Source organism: Pelodiscus sinensis, chromosome 3 (genome assembly GCF_049634645.1).
Source record: "Pelodiscus sinensis isolate JC-2024 chromosome 3, ASM4963464v1, whole genome shotgun sequence".
NCBI lineage: Eukaryota > Metazoa > Chordata > Testudines > Trionychidae > Pelodiscus > Pelodiscus sinensis.
This window is the reverse complement of record NC_134713.1, coordinates 165,121,637-165,138,916: the sequence shown is the minus strand read 5'-3', so window position 1 is coordinate 165,138,916 and position 17,280 is coordinate 165,121,637. Positions and strand designations below refer to the sequence as shown.

Here is a 17,280-nt window from a genome sequence, read left to right as displayed (position 1 = left end):
ACAACAGGCTATGACTGATCCAAAAAGAACACAACTGGTCTTTTAGACCAGAAGTCAAAAAGACAGCACTCTTATCTGTCTTCCTGTAAACTGAGCAAATTCTACACATAAGGAAGTAGTCACTCACAAGAACAGCTATTTAAAGCATGATAACTCTAGCTTTATGTGGAATTTGAAATTTTCATCCTCGGGGGGAGAGGCAAAGCCACCCTCATCTCAAACCCAGTATAACTTATGAAATGTAATCACACTTCACTGCAAATCTGCCCTAATCAGCATCGTCCTATTGGATAAAAGGGGATTAGATGCAGGATAAGGGAGTACTGCATGGGGCAGGTCTCAGACAGGCTAAACAAGTCATTATCCAGCATCTAACCCATACCACAATGGCACTTCGAAGGATGAGTGCTCATCTCAATGAGTTTCAATATAATCTTCGGTATTTTTTATATATTACATTTCCAGCCTTCTGAATTACACCACACTAGGGGTTAGAGTCTTCAACGGGGCCTATTAACCTCCAATTCCCTTTTTCCCCTTCAAAGACATGTTAACTCTGAAGACTGCCTCAGGAGAACAAATTAAAGGTTAGTGTATTAACTAGTAATTTAACAGGTAGAAGATAGTATGGTCTTGCAGGAAGGGCACTTTCCAGTCTCTGGATAAATGGATTCTAGTCTTGGTTCTGATACTAGCTTCCTGTGTGACCTTAGGCACACAGCTCAATCTTTCTGTACTATTGGTCCCCTCTGATAAAGTTTCATCAATTCCCAATCTCACAGTGGTATTGGAATGTTCTCTTCATAAGTAATGGGAAGGCACTCACACACCGTAGCGATGAGAGACAAGTAAATATGTTGGTAATTGTGCATAAAGGGCACTGAAGTCTCTCTTCAAATCCTAGGAGGCACAAAAATAAGGAAGAAAGCCTTTGGACTTGCAATGACCCACCTCACAATGATAGAAAAATCCCTCTATTTTACAAAATGATTGGGGACTGCGGAGTTTGTAAAATCAATACCTTGATACAGTAGGTATGAGGTATAGATTACAGTATGGGGTGCTGCATTGTTCTTTTATTGTCCTCCTCTGCAAAGCAATTTCCAGTGCCCTGAAGGCAGCAGAATGCGATGTCAACGTGTTTTTCATTATTTTCACTTTTGTTATGTGATGGGCTTTGTTTGCTTTCTGTATGGAAAAATTATTAATAAACTAGTAAGACTGATGCTCATAAAATTAAATTTCTACTTCATATTATATGAAAGTCTCCTTTGCATATGGTAACAAGGTAACAAAAAAATTGAATCTAAAATCTCTCCCCGAAGATATACAGTATTTAAAGCACTGGACAAGAAATGACAGATATCCTTTATGTGAATTGTGGATGAATTTCAGTCTACATGTGTCACTATAGGGGGAGGGATAGCTCAGTGGTTTGCGCATTGGCCTGCTAAACCCAGATTTGTGAGTTCAATCCCTGCAGAGGCCATTTAGGGATTTGGGGCAAAAATTTGTCAGGGATGGTACTTGGTCCTGCTGTGAAGGCAGGGGACTGGACTCGATGACCTTTCAAGGTCCCTTCCAGTTCTAGGAGATAGGCAATCTCCATTATTATTATTATTTTAGATAGATAGATGAAACAGCTGATAATAGGGAAAGGGTTTTTTATAACAGCAATACCAAAAAGGACTGCCTCCAATTTTTACACAAATCAATTATTTGGGATTGAGAGAGAGAGAGAGAGAGAGAGTGAGCACACAAAGAATACTGACTAGGCTGCAAATCACAGAAGTAGACTTGGTGCACAGTATACACTAAAATGCCCACCGCAGAGCAGTCCAAGTTCTCCCCCCACAATTTTTAAGGTCTCATCTAAAACGACTTAGGTCTGGGTCTAATGCAGTCAGCCGCATGGTATTTCATTTATACGTGAGATGAACAAAGACCCAGATCAACTTGTCAAATTTAGATATTGTGGTCCCAAGGAATATATTTATTCCCATTCTCCTGTTCAGATTACTGTGCCAATATCATCAGAGTAACATGACCAGCACTAGAAAGAAGATGACTGAAGGATGGAGGAGAATTCATGTTCAGTAACATGAGGAAACTTATGGTGATTAAATGTGCACTTGGATAGAGTGGAAAAGTGTAGAAACCAGAATAGATTTTTTTATTCACCAAGATCTACTGGAATTGTCTCCCATGGAATTTTGTTTGAGAGAAAATAATTTGGCTCTTAATTAGAAAGATCTGAGAAAGATCATTTACCGATACAAGTCAAGGTTCAATTCCTCTTATCACTGGAAGACTCACAAAAATATAACAAACCAAAAATATCTAAATTTACATTTTAAATCGTCATTCCTCTATTAGCACAAACTGTTTCACTGGCAGACACTCATGCTGTTGCTGAATTCTCTTATAGATGCATTTTTTAAAACTGTTACGGATATTTCCTTCCTACACTGTAGACCAGTAGTCTCCAACCTTTTTACCTTGGGCCCTCCCTTACCCATGTCTCCATGCCTCACTCCTACCAGTGCTGAAAGCCGATCCACAGCTCCAGGAAGGGAGAATGCAGACAGGGCTAAGGGGGCGAAGGCTGAAGCCACAGCTCAGAGATGGGGTGAAGCCCAGACTGGCAGACAGAGCCTGTAGTTAAGGCTGGGTCCTACAGCACAGCAGGGTGGTGCTCCCTCTCAGGGTCCCAACCACACCCCCCCCAGGAAGGGCATGCTCCACAGTTTGGGGACCTCTGCTTTAGACAATACTATGATGAGACACAGTTTGGTCTATACATAAGAACTAAAATAGATTTTTAATAGTGATAAAAAAAAATCACGACCCAGCTCTGAGAAGTCCAAAAACATTAAAAACACTACTACAAGAGCAAACCACTTTAACTCACCTATACAATTCTGCAGTGCAGAATTCAAAGTGCATATCATAGGATGTTACCCTCTGTACGTATTCATCCATTAGTAAGATTGGTCTTTCTCTCTGTGCACTATTTCATATTAATTAAATTTTACACATCAAATCAGGATTTCCAAGAATCCTTCACAAAGGGAGTTGGATGTATAATATCCTCGGATATTTGGAAAACCCCAACTCGGATACTGTTTGTATACAAACAAGATGAACAAATAAAGTCAGGAGAATATTATTTTGGAAAGCACATGATCTGCCTCCAATTAACACTGAAAGGAAGAATGCTGGGAAGGAAAAGGACCCAGACCTAGAAATAGCGAAGCACTGAAGAAAGTATTAATTTTACTAGGACTTTGAGCACATCTTTCTCCATATTGTTCTTTCATATTTTGGAACAAGATTTTTAATGAACGAAGATTTTCAGTCTAAAATCATCTAATAAATACATATGACTGTAACATATGAAAAGCCATAGAGGGTCAGACAAATGGTCCATCTAAACCTCTAGCATGCCTTTTGAAAGTGGATGGTGCCAGGTGTTTCAGAACTTCAGAATACTCTAATATTTTATCCTAAAGGTTCTTTCTACCACATGTCTTTATATACCAGGGATTGGGCAATAATTTTTGGAGGGGGGCCACTTCATGAACTTTGGAAGTGGCTGTGGGCAGTCCTGGAAGGGGCAGGAGACTTTGCCACCCACAGACCCAGATTGGCCTGAGTGTGGGGGAGCGCATGAAGTCTTAGCCCCTGTTTTGAACAGCTGGCAGTTCCTTCTGGTGCTACATGCCCCTGGCACGGGGAGGAGACTTTGCATGCTGCCCCATTCCCAGGTCTTAATTGGCTTAGGGGCAGAGAAGCAGAAGAGGGTCAGGAGCCCTTTCAATTTCTTCTATTTAAAGGGCTCCCAGCTCCGGCTCCAGATGGTTGCAAGGCAACGTGTTAGCGGCAGGGGCAAGAGCTGCAAATCATTTAAACAGCAGCAACGTAAAGGGCTTCCACCTGCCAGGCAGCTGCTACCATGTTGCCTGGCAGGTACCTAGATGGCACAATCCCTTTACGTAGCAGCAATTAAAAACGCTTATGCCTCCCCAGTGGCTCCCAGACAAAGCATTAGCAGCAGAGCCAGGAGCTACCGTGAGCCAGATCGAAGTGATAGGCTGGCCAGATTTGGCCTGCAGACAGCATCTTGCCCAGCCCTACTGTATACAGTGCACAGTGTACAAATTTTAAAAAACAATATAAAGAAAGCCTTCAAACATTTTCGAATTTGAGATGATCAAATAATGCTTCCAAAATTCTCAAGCTACATCCAAAAACATCCTACTCCTCACAATATGTCTGCAGTAAGTGGAAATACAGAATGAGATCTAGCTGTCCATAAATTTAAATGCTCCTAATAAGTTAAATATTTGTTTAAACTACTCTTAATATAATAAGCCATTTTACCTTACAACTATTTACGGGAAAATATTATTTCTGTAAGAAAAAATAAATAAATATATATACATACATACACACAAACAAACCTTTCATTTATACACCACCTACAAAATTCATTCTTCACCCCATCAGGAATGTTGACTTTAACTGTCAGGATCTTCAGATTTTCCCCTCGGTTAATGGCCAGAATCTGAGTGCAAACATAAATGGCAAAGACAGATGACACACAAAATACCAAAAAGATAAACTTATTGAGTCATAATTTGTGTACACGGTTGCTTGACATTCCAGAGTAAGTCATGCTGGTTTTATAGTAAAACAGTTCACGAAGTATTGGTTTTCTAAATAATATTGAAAATTTAGCTTAGAAAAAAATCATGTCGTAGCAGAAACAGTATATTGTTTCCGTGCGCACGCGCACACACACACACACACACAGTATTTATATATATATACACACACACACACACACACACACAGTATTTATATATATATACACACACACACACAGTATTTATATATATATACACACACACACACACCGGTATATATATAAAATTGAAAAAACTGGAAACTCTCTCCATGGATGAATCAGTGAATTAACAACTAGCTATTGCCCTTCTACAACCCCAGTTCAAATTCTTACTAAACAAAATGGAAAGTGATTCAAATCAAAACAGGAGACGAAGAGAGAGAGCTCTACATTTATGATCCTGGTTTCCTTATTTGTACTGACAGCTACCCAAATTAAAATCAGTCAGTTTGTAGCAGAATGCGTGACAAGAAAGGTAATCATTTTAATTAGTAAAAGTTGAACTTTTCATTACACACCCCAAGGATACCTCATAAGCAGGTTAAAACATTTTGGACTCAATTTTCAAATTAATCTTAATGTATCAGCTTTTAAATCACTCTACACATTGAAGATACAATCAACTGTGCTCACAAGAGAAAGAATATGTGCACAAATGTTGATCTTACATATGAGTTAGGTGCAGATCCAGAAAGAAAAAAAAAATCTATTTCAATATACATTCTTGGTTTTTTATAGGCATCTGTGGAAATAATTCAAGAGGTAATTACTGGAAGTTTGTCCCAGTAACCTAAGCTATATCCCATTTCAGTCAATGGGAGTCTTTCTATTCAGATCAAGCCCTATACTGGTATCTTATAAACAATGCAACCTCAGAATAAAGGATTTAATAAATGTTAAAGCATGTAATGTGCATGCAACTGCATGAAATAAGACACTGGCTTTTATACTACTATTTTATTTCCTTTTTTCTACTAAGCTCAGCTCTACCAATGCATATTCTTTAAGTGTTAGAAGTGTAGCTACCATAAAAAAAGCTGTTGAAAGTTGACATTCCTGTATTGCTGCACTTGGTGCTGTATGTTACAGGCCAGAAGCACTGTCACAACAGAAAATTCTGTGTCAATCATGAACTTTAATTCAATCACTAGCTAACTCAGACATGTCACATATGTTAAATACAATGGTTTAAAATGACTGCAGGACATAATACCAATTTATATTCCTCAGCTTCACTGTGCTTGTGACATACCAGGCATGACATATCATTGAACAACAAAGCTAATAATAAAAATTGCATGTGAAATATTATAGCATCAGGTACCTTGACTGCCAAAGCAAATGTTTTCATGCAAAGATTAGAAAGACTCGTTTTAACAAATCCATGCTTTCATGTTTATTGCTTTTATTTTAAAAGCACAAAAGAGAGAAGCAACGTTAAATGCCAAGCTAAAGTTGAAATTAAAATGATGTACAGGACAAACAACATATGTGATATAGAATTATAGTGTCACCATTCACAACATTAAGGATCAATGTTTTCTTTAAAACACTTTACTTACAAGGGCTCATAACAAAGATGTAAAAATGCTCTGAGAGGTAACTTAGCAAAAAGAGTTTTATCACGGTAGCAATTGTTTTTACCAACTCTATAATTTAACAATCAATTTAGTTTTTTTTTTAAATAAGTGTCTACAGAAAAAACATATTAATGGAAAAGGGCCGCAGTTACATATTAGGAGCAATTAGCCCATTTCCCCGTGTAATTCAAAGAATGTATTCACTTTTGGAAGCAAATTTCACAAACAGCTAAAATGGATACAAGCTACATTGTTCTCTAGGCCTAAATCATGTCTGTGTTAACCAGGGTGGACGGATCACAATTTAAATTACCAAGAAGAAATAATTGATTTAAATCAAATTTCCCACTGATACTTATTCACATTTCTTCAACAACAATGCAAATCTGATTACTAACACATGTTAATTTACAACTTAATACAGTATTTTACATTTAGGAGGGTATACGCTGTGTATTTTTAGATAACTTGTTTTTTATTAATTTTGGAAAGTGCATAATACCCATTATCTGTGTCAAAGTACAAATGCAGCAGCAGTACACTGGGAATGGTGAGAACCAAGACACACAAATAAAATAGCACTTATATTTGATTAAATTAAATCTTAAATGTTACATAAATGTTACATATTTGCAAATTCAGCAGTTTCCTCAGTTGCCAGCTAATGGCTGCCCTTAAACTTTTTTTTTATTTTAATTTTCAAATTTTATTAACTCTAACAGATGGGGCAGTCTGTGACTATAGGCAAACTTGGCCGTCGCCTAGGGTGCAGCCTTCAATGGGGCGCCCAATGATGACATCATGAGGCACCCGGGGCACCCGATGATTACGTCACTCCATTGACGGCCTTGCAGGCGTAGGCACTGATCGCGCGTTCCACCTGGGGTGCCAGCTGCCACAGCCCACCTCGGACCACTCATGCTAACAAACAAGTCATCACAAAATTAAATGTACTGTGTCCTTAAAACTCGTTCTCCTCTTCCCCACTCCCACTCTATTTTGATTCATTTTCTGTGCCAGCAGATGAAGCTAGTACTGTGAAAAGTTGTCTTATCAATTGAAGGAACTCTGTTTTAAGTTGCATAGCTAATGATTTCCATTAATTCAAGAGACTGACAGCCTTGTCTACACTAAAAGGAAGATCATCATTACCGCGATCCATCTTCCAGAGTTTGATTTAGCGAGTCTAGTTAAGACTCACTAAATCAAACTTGGAGGGCATCCCCCCACCAGCATCCGGTACTCCTCCTTTTACGAAGAATAAGAAAAGCTGATGGGAGCATTTGTTCCCATCAGCCTCCCACAGTGGGGACACCACCAAGCTCATCTTAAGGTAAGACGACAACAAGTTGCATACCTTAAGCCAAGCTGCCAGCTCTAGTGTAGATCTGGCTTAGAGGGGTAGCCATGTTAGTCTGTAACGTTAAAAACAGGGAAAGTGTGGCACCTTAGAAACTAATAAATATATTGTATTGTGAGCTTTCATGATAAAACCCACTTCATCAAATCTGATACATTTGTTAGACTCTTTTGTTCAAAACATTATCAGTAAACACACACTGATAAAATGGTTTCACTCCAGTCCTGAAATGTATTATGACTGATATAACTGAGCAGTGATTTTGAGATACACAAGTTGTGGCAGTCACATCATTTTCAGAAGTTACATTTTCTTCAGTACGGATGCAGATCCGATTCCAAATTGCCAAAAAAGCTAAGAGAGACTGCACTTAAGAGTGCAATTAATTTTTGAGTGTGCATCATTTAACTTACTGGCATTTCTGTTTTTGAGAAACAAGTTCCCTGCAGTTCCCATGGAAAAGCTGAGATGCTGAAGTAAAATAGAGAACAGACTTATGGTATCACCATTAGGGTCTGTGACAATGACGTTCCAAAATAAGGGGCATATGTTATGTAATAAAAAAAATCAGAACAATGGTATCGAGTGTCAACTGCAGCTTTCTGTACCGTATACTTGAGTGATAGATTCTAAACCTAGTTAACTAACTAAACAAGCCATAACAATTAGCTAAGCTAAACTTTTTTTTTTCTGGCAACGTACAACATAAACAGCTTGGGAATTTATTTGTTAAATCACATTTATACTAAAAGGCATAGAATTATTGTCAAGTGAATTATTTAAATTACTAACAAGTTGATCGACATTGTTCTTCAAACGTGTCCACAACTTCACCTACATCATTTTCTCCCAATAATCAATTTTCCTTATGAGGGACGTAGTCCCTGCATCTCCATTTTGTGCTTCTTATACTTGACACATTCTCCTTTTTTTACCCAGGAAACAAATTTCTTCAAAATATTCCCAGACAGGGTCTCTCTCATGACTAGAAGCCATGAGGGTATGTCTACACTACAGAGTTAGTTCGAACTAACAGACGTTAGTTCGAACTAACTTTCATAGGCGCTACACTAGCGCTCCGCTAGTTCGAACTTAATTCGAACTAGCAGAGTGCTTAGTTCGAACTAGGAAAACCTCATTTTACGAGGATTAAGCCTAGTTGGAACTAGCTAGTTCGAATTAAGGGCTGTGTAGCCCCTTAATTCAAACTAGTGGGAGGCTAGCCCTCCCCAGGTTTCCCTGGTCGCCACTCTGGCCAACATCAGGGAAACTCGTCTGCCCCCCCTCCCGGCCCCGGACCCCTTAAAGGGGCACGGGCTGGCTACGGTGCCCGTGCCAGGTGCAAGCCTGCCAGCACCCAGCCAGCAGATCCTGCACCTGGCACGGATCGAGCCACCCACCCGATGCCCCCCAGCCCTCCCCCTCTTCCCGGGACCAGGCTGGCGGCTCCCGGGAGCTTGCCCGGGACCGCAAGAGGCGGGCACCCGCCTGGGCTAGTGCAGACATCGTGGACCTCGTCCACGATCTCTGCACTAGGCACAGGAAAGTGGCCGTCTAGGGCAGGAGAGCTGCCAGCCTGGCCACCCAGGAGCAGGTGTTCATGAAAATCAAGGGGGTCCACTGAGACCCCCAACCCTGAGCCCTGAGCTTACAATGGCCATCCTGGGTCAGACCAAAGGTCCATCTAGCCCAGTAGCCTGTCTGCCGACAGCGGCCAACACCAGGTGCCCCAGAGTGGGTGGACCGAAGATAATGACCAAGCCATTTGTCTCGTGCCATCCCTCTCCAGCCTTCCACAAACCTTGGGCAGGGACACCATTTCTACCCCCTGGCTAATACCACTCCATGGACCCAACCTCCATGACTTGATCTCACTTCCCTTTAAACTCTGTTCTAGTTGTAGCCTTCACAGCTTCCTGCAGCAAGGAGTTCCACAGGTTGACTCTTTGCTTTGTGAAGAACAACTTTCTGTTACTAGTTTGAAGCCTGCTACCCATTCCTTTCCTTTGGTGTCCTCTAGTCCTTCTTTATGGGAACTAATGAAGAACTTTTCTGTATGCACACTCTCCACCCAACTCCTGCTTTTAGAGACCTCTATCCTGTCCCCCCTCCGTCTTCTCTTTTCTAAGCTGAAAAGTCCCAGTCTCTTTAGCCTCTCTTCATATGGGACCTGTTCCAAACCCCTCATCATTGTAGTTGCCCTCCCCTCTCCCAGCCTCTCTCTTCCCCTCTCCCACCTCCTTTTCCCAGTCTCCCCCAGTTTTGTTCAATAAAGACAGATTCCATTTTTGAACACAATTGCCCTTTATTTTGTACATCAAGAAAAGGGTTAGGGAAGGGTAAGTGGAAGGAGATGAGGGAGGAATGGGGTACGACCCCCCAATGGGGAGGACTGGGCTGGCTCTGCGGGCTACTGGGGGTGGAAGCTCTCCTGCAGCCCCCCAATTGCTCCCTCTCCCCAGATGGCAGCCTGCGGCAAGTGCAGCCAGGCTGATGGCCGAGTGGTGTGATGTGCCCAGTGTGGGTACTCCGGGCACTCCAAGCCAGGACTGCTTTGCAAGCGGGGCACCCCTGAGAACTGTCTGTCCGGGGTGGGGGTCGGGACCCTTTAAGCACAGCCCTCGGCTAGCCTAAGACAGCATCTCCACGCTCTCAGTCCTCCTCTGATGCCCTGCCGGCACTGCTTCCGGCCATCCTTAAGCCTGGTTCAGGGTCCACTTAATCTGGACATGCTAGTTCGAATTAGCAAAACGCTAATTCGAACTAGTTTTTAGTTCTAGACGCGTTAGTTCGAATTAGCTTAGTTAGCTCGAATTAGCACTGTAGTGTAGACGTACCCTGACAGTTTTTCCATGGTATAAGTGTGGGGGAATATGGGAAGCTCTGTGTGTGCTGAATGTTCTCCCTTTTTCTTTCCAGACCACTGCATTGTTCCTTTCTATGCTGCCTCCATCCTTTCCTACTGTTTCTCTGCTCTGCCATGCTTAGCCCAGCTTCCTCCCCTCCCCCCACATAAGCACAGAACAAAACCAAGCCTATCTCCAATCTCTGTTTCACAGGTGGCTTTAATCAGCTGAGAAACAGAAACTGAAAGCCCAGAACGTTCAAAAAGCAAAAGATGGTATGCTGGATAGAACTAGAACCATTAATTCATTTTTATGAGACTACAAGTGTATATTTAGCATGATGAGATGTTTTTGTAACTTATTTTTTAAATGAGGGAAATTTAGTATGAGGTACTTAGCAAGGTTGTTGGCAGGGAGCCAGAAGAACCTATGGGGACAGAGTGCTGAAATTTCAATTGTATAAGATACCTTGCCTGCTTTCTTTGTAGGGGAAGAGTTAAACCAGGAGTTGAGAGACAAAGGATGATTTAAACCCAGACAGGATTACAATGCCTCCAAGGAATTCAAGGCATGGAAGTGGATTGAACCAGGAAAGGACTGTGAGTAAATAAAGGGAAAAAGTGTATCTAGTCGTGATCAGGGTATTTTCCTTTATATTTGTGGTTTGGTTTGAACTGCTCTGTGTGAATCTATGCCTTCCTTCCCCCATTCACTACCTAAAGGTTGTTCCCAGGAATTTTCTCTGTGATGTAATTTGTTTTATTTAGTTGCTCTGTGTCAAGGCTGTTCCCCATCTTCTGCAGTCAGAGTGCCAGAGTGGGGGCCAGCAAAGACCTTAAATATATCATGCCTCTACAGGCTCTGGTTATAAAATCTCCCCCAGAGTCACGGATTCACTGACTTGGGGAGGGATAGTTGACACCAAGTGATTTTTATCCCTAAAACTGGGGGCAAACACTTGAAGTCTCCCTTAGGCCTTTTGCCACAAGAGAGCTTGAAAAAAAGAAAAGAGAAAAACCAAGCTGCAGTCTCTGGTAGCTGACCTCTTAGTCTCAGGCATGCAGACACACACAGACAGATCTCCAGGACACAAGAATCAAATCATCACCTTAAAAAAGTGATTTTTAGATTCAATTTTTTCCCTTTATTTAATCATGATCTTTTCTTTGTTCAGTCCATTTCCATTCCCTGAATTCCTTGGAAGCATGGTAGTGCTGCCTGGATTTAAATCATTCTGTCTCTCTCAACTCCTGGTTTAACTCTCCCACACAAAGAAAGCAGGCAAGGTATCTTATACAACTGAAGTTTCAGCACTCTATCTCCATAGGTTCTTCTGGCTCCCTGCTAACCGCCCTTGCTAGCTACCTGAGTTTAACCCCTTAGTCACCAGGTACTGACCAGCACTCCCCATATCAATCACACTCCGTAACACTTAGCAATCAAGTATGCTTTATCAAGTAGATCTTTTGTTTTGTTAATAAAAATCACCTTTTTAAGGTGATTATTTGATTCTTGTGTCCTGGGAAGGAACAGGGGTTTGTGCATGCATGTCTACCAGCCTAAACTGAGTGGTCAGCTACCAGAGAATGCAATTTGTTTTTCTCTTCTCTTGTTTTTCAAGCTCTCTTGTGGTAAAAGAGCTTGGGGTACCTCTGGGGGCAGATTCAAGTATTTACCCCTGTTTTGTAGGGTAAATCACTAGATCGTGGCAGCTACCCCCCAAAAGTCAGTAAATCTGACTCTTGGGAGTTTTTGTAAGCAGAGCCTGTAGAAGCAAGATATTTTTAAGGTCTCTTGTGGGCCCCCGCCTTCTGCACTGGCCAGTCACTTTAAAAGAAAAAATAAGATAATCGAGTGTTCTGGTCCTCAGACCCTGCCGCAATGATTTTTATATTCACAACATTTCAGAAGAATATTTTTAAAACTATTCCCACAAACCTGAACTTCATTTTTAAAGTAAGTATGGAGACTTTATTTTTGTTAAAGAAAGGCTTGCAAATGTGGGTCTGTTCAGCACTTTAAGGTTCAAATACCAGATGGTAAATAGAAGCTCTGAAATGTATTTAACTACCTGATTTACAGGGGTTTAATGGAATTTTCAGCCAATCTTATGATTGGATGGGGGACTGACTAGGGATATTAAAATATATGTACTTAAGTAACCATATAACCACTGAAAAATCTAGCAGTTACACAGTTACACATGGAGTGGCAGTCGACTCCCCGTGAGACGGCGCATGTGAGGAGCCAGCTTTTAAACTGGCTCCCTGTACATACTTGTTCCCCCAAGTTGCTGCCTCTGATACAGAGGCGGCAGCAGCATGGGGCGGCAGGCAGCTCCCTGGGAGCTGTCTTTTAAGCTGGCTCCCCATTCATACCAGCAGCATGTGTATAACCATGAATGTTAACTATTAAGCCCATTACTTTGAAATAATTCCCTCTTTCCACAAGGAATAATGCTTATTTCAAAATAGGTATTTTGAAATAGCGGTAGCATGGACACTCCACTGCTGCTATTTCAAAATAGCTACTCCCCAGAGTAATTCAAAGTAATTACTCTCCAATGCTTCCTAGGGCTGTAAATCAAGGTAGTACTTCCACATGAAGGGAGCTTGCCTCGGACTAATTTTGAGGCTTCCCTGTAGTGTGGACACTATTTCAAAAATAGTAATTGCGGGAGTTATTATTTCAAAGTAAGTTATTTCAAAACAATTTCCTAGTGTAGACTTGCCCTAAGTGAGCTGTATTAGGTCACTTACACTTTTATTACATATTTTAAGAGAGCAGCCTATTTCTACTACCATTTCAGTACTGGAGAAACAGATCAGTTTGTAATAGCTGAAGATTTCTTTTTTAACATGAAAAACCATCTCTCATAGGAATCTACAAACTTCTCATACCGCAGTATTTAATAATAAGTGAATTATAAGAAATACTGTAAAAATGACAGAAAAATAAGTGGTCTGAAGAACTGGATTGTGCCCATGAAAGCTCATGATACCATGTAAATGTTTTGTTAGTCTCTAAGGTGCTGCAAGACTATTGGTTGTTTTTTAACATTTTCCAGTTACAGACTAACTCGGCTATCTCTCCGAAGCTGTGAAAACGATAGTATAGGATTATGCTAATTGAGCTCTTCCAGACTTCATTAACATAAAACTCTACAGATCAATTACTGTAAAAATATGATAAAATGCTAAAAACGTTGACACTTAATAAAAAGAGCATACCATATACATATTTACACTGAAGGTTTGGAAAATAAAATTATTAGAAATAACTGAATCCTATCCTCAACACCACAGATTGTTAGAAATACAGGTTGAACCTCCCAAATCCGGGATGCTCTGGTCCAGCAACATCTGTGGCCCAGCATGGATGTTGCTAAACCAAAGAGTCCCAGGAGTGGGAGCCAGCTGACAGAACGCAGGGTTTGCGAAGTCCCAGCTGGACAGCAGTGGCTAAACAGGGGAATCCTGGCATCAGTGGGGCTAGGCAACATCAGAGAACCCACCCCCCCCTCCACCCCCACCTCCGCTGGGGAACCCTGGTGTCAGTGGGGTCAGGTGGCTGGAGAGCTCCTGGCATCAGGGATGGTGACAGCCAAGGAACCCCAGGAGCTCCCTGGCGACAGTGGGGCCAGGCAGCCCTGACTAAGAAACCCCTTGCGGCAGTGGGGCCAGGCAGTGGCTCAGAAGCTCCAGCTAGGGAACCCTGGCAGCAGGTCCAGGCGGCGGCAGGGAGCCTCCGCCCCAACTGGTGAACCCCCGGTGTCAGTGGGGTCAGGCGGCCGGAGAGCCACGGTCAGCAAGGCCGGTGGTGGCCAGAGAACCCCAGGAAACCGTCAGTGGCAGTGGGGCCGGTGGCAGCTGGGCAGCCCAGGGCTGGGAAACCCCGAGGAAGTGCCAGAGGTAGTGGGGTTGGTGGTGGCCAGGTGGCCCTGGCTGGGGAATCCCTGAGAATCCCCGACCAGCCAGCAGGCAGCAAGGCGGGGAGCCTTGGCAGGGCCAGGAGCAGGGTGAAAAGCCCCAGCCTTGGGAGCCTGAGGGAAAGAGGCCATCAGCAAGGCAGCCAGCAAGGGAGCCTTGACCTGGTCTGGCACCCTTGGGACCTGAGCCATCCCAAACCAGGGAGATCCAACCTCTAACGTAATGCTTGTATTATTACAAATGTACTAATTTCATACCTCAGTACCTATTTGGCAAATATTTAGCATAACAAATCCACTTTAAAATGTTCATGAGAAAAACAAAAGTAAAAATTAACTTTAGCAGGCTTTTGAAAATGGCAACAGGACAAGCCAATGAAGACAGCATCATAGAAATAAAGGAATGTTATAGAAGAGCAGAAGTAGAAAAAACCATCCACAAATCTAGATGAGACGTCTTGTGGATTAATGAAGGTTCTTTGTTGCCTGTCACCCCATCAGAGCAGAATTATCTACACTTACAATATGCAGAGCAATACCTGAAGTACGTGCTTCTGTTTCTGAAATTAAATTATTTGGAGTAGGCTAAGCACTAATGTGCGTATAAGACATTGAAAATTAATGGAGGAAGCTCCCCTGAAGGGCAGAAATTTTTTCCCCATATTCCCTTTCGAAATCCTACAGTTATCATTAAGATTATCAACAAGACCTCACAGATCAGAAGAACTGATCATCTGACAAACAAAAAAAATACTTCAGTAGATTACATGATTAATGTTTCCCTTAATCTTGCTACCTGAAGCATTCAGTACAAATGAAGTTCTGAATACGTTTAAGTACTATATTTGCAATAAGAATGTCAATGAGTAGTCAACTAGACAATTAACCAATAAACCTAGGCTTATCAGTTAATCTTGTCAACTACTCCCATCCCTCCCCCCCACCACCCTTGCTGCCCCTGTATCAGCAGAAGCCAGTGTTGGAGGGAGCCAGCTTAAAAGCCAGTTCCCCCCAACACTGGTTCCATGGTGCCGACTGTGCCCCTCCCCTCAACTGCTGCCTCTATCAGGCAGCAGTGAGGGGGAGGAACTGTCTGAGGCAGGCCCTGTCTACATGGGGCTCCGAACTCCCCATGGACAGCAGCTGCTCTGCATCTCCCACCTTGCACTCCCCGCCCCTCAGAGGCAGCATTGTGGGGTGGCAGGCAGCCGGTCCATGAGGGGAGCTGGTTTTTTAACTGTCTCCCTTCATGGACTGGCTCCCCCTGCCACTCAGCGCTGCTGCCTCTACTACAAAGGCAGCAGCGCAGGGTGGCAGGTGTCTCCCTGGGAGTGGGGCCGGGAGGACACTGGCTGCCTGCCCTGCCACTGGGGACTACAGAATAGTCATGTAACTGATAAGATTTTATGCAGCTACACAACTATTCAAATAACCAATATCTAACATCCCTAATTTGCAAGTCACCTTTAACTACAATAACGTAACCTTTGCTTGTAGTTTCGCACCAATTTCAACTGACAGGTTTAATGTTGAGTGGGCCAGAGCACTCTCTGCCTATTTGGATGGTCTCTGAGCCACTCACCCGTTGCATTACAGGATAGACAACAAAGCCAAAAAACTACCAAGACAAAATGTCTTTAATTTTATTTCAGTTTTCTGTGTCCTGCTAGGGTTCAGGGCATTGCTATTAGTGAAAAACTAGTATGGTAACCTACATTCTTACCAGGATAAACTACTTAATCTTCCTTCTTTTTCTCCAAATGTATGGCCCTTGTTTTTCCAAGGCTATAAGCAGATGCTAAGTTACTTTTCCAAAAAAGTAAATTCTCTTGTTACTTTGATTGATTAAATAAAAAAAGGGTAAACTCAATTTTTAAAGGAAGTACTTATATGGTAGCATATTTTGCAAGGAGATGCATACATGCTGTTAGTAACAATCATCAAGAAAATCAACAACAGATTCATAAGGGGTACCTGGTGATGCTGAATGTTCTTAATATTGCAAGAAAAACTGTGATACAGTTGAAACTTGTTAACATCTTTTTCATTTACATTTTTTGATGACACTTTAGCCAAGGCTGACTGGATACAAATGTATCTTTGCAGACACCTACATATAAAGAAGAGTTAGTTTATTGGACGATATTGACAAGAATCCTTTAATAGTGTAATTAGAGTTTGCTTTAACATACAAAATCCTACTAAAATAAATATTATATTGATACTATTGTTTTCAATTGCATTTATGTCAGAACCATCATAGGGAGAACTGCATAACACATCTTAGGGATGAGAACGAAATATGACATAGTTAATATATGGACAGCAAAAGAATTTCAACTAGAGCTCAGAAAAGTTGAGCTTTATCCCTCTCAAGAGTGATCCAAGTAAAGAGTCCTTCAACACTGCAGTTTGGTGACAATTGCAAGTCGTGACAGTACAGTAGATGCAGAACAAGTTTTAACTCTTATGAAATTGGCTGGTCCCAACGTTTTCTAAACCTGGAGACTAGCCAATGTTTGGAGGCTTGGGAAGGCCCATGTAAGTGGTTGTGTGCAAAGGGAAGAAGAACTGGTTGGGGCAGAGACTCTCAACCTGGAAGCCCAGATGGGCGTAATCCTGCCAACCTCCCTCCCCGCACTGTCTGATGGAGTAGATACATCTTCTGTAGCTTCTGGGTCTTAACAACAGTCTGCCGCCGTGAATAGGCCACCGAAAGTAACAACAGAAGCATGAAAGAACAAGTGTCACTCCAAGCCAAAAATACCCAATAGGTAGATGGGGAGCATGAAAGTCTAAAAAGCTGCAGAAGGAAGGAATAGCCCATTTTCTGGGAAAGTGAATGAGAGGGGAAAAAAAAGCAGTATTTATTCAGC

At 42.0% G+C, this 17,280-nt stretch overlaps 1 protein-coding gene across 4 annotated transcripts in view; it reads right to left on the bottom strand.

Moving 5' to 3' along the window:
• Positions 1-17,280, bottom strand: part of SRBD1 (S1 RNA binding domain 1) — a 236,501-nt gene that overhangs the window by 187,358 nt on the left and 31,863 nt on the right. For 3 of the 4 annotated variants that reach the window (XM_075925416.1, XM_075925414.1, XM_075925415.1), the window contains 2 exons: positions 16,379-16,514; positions 4,452-4,567 (listed from right to left, as the gene is read on the bottom strand). In XM_075925416.1, the coding sequence (XP_075781531.1) occupies positions 4,452-4,567; positions 16,379-16,514 (252 nt within the window). The remainder of the gene's footprint in view (positions 1-4,451; positions 4,568-16,378; positions 16,515-17,280) is intronic. The other variant, XM_075925417.1, reaches the window with a different exon arrangement.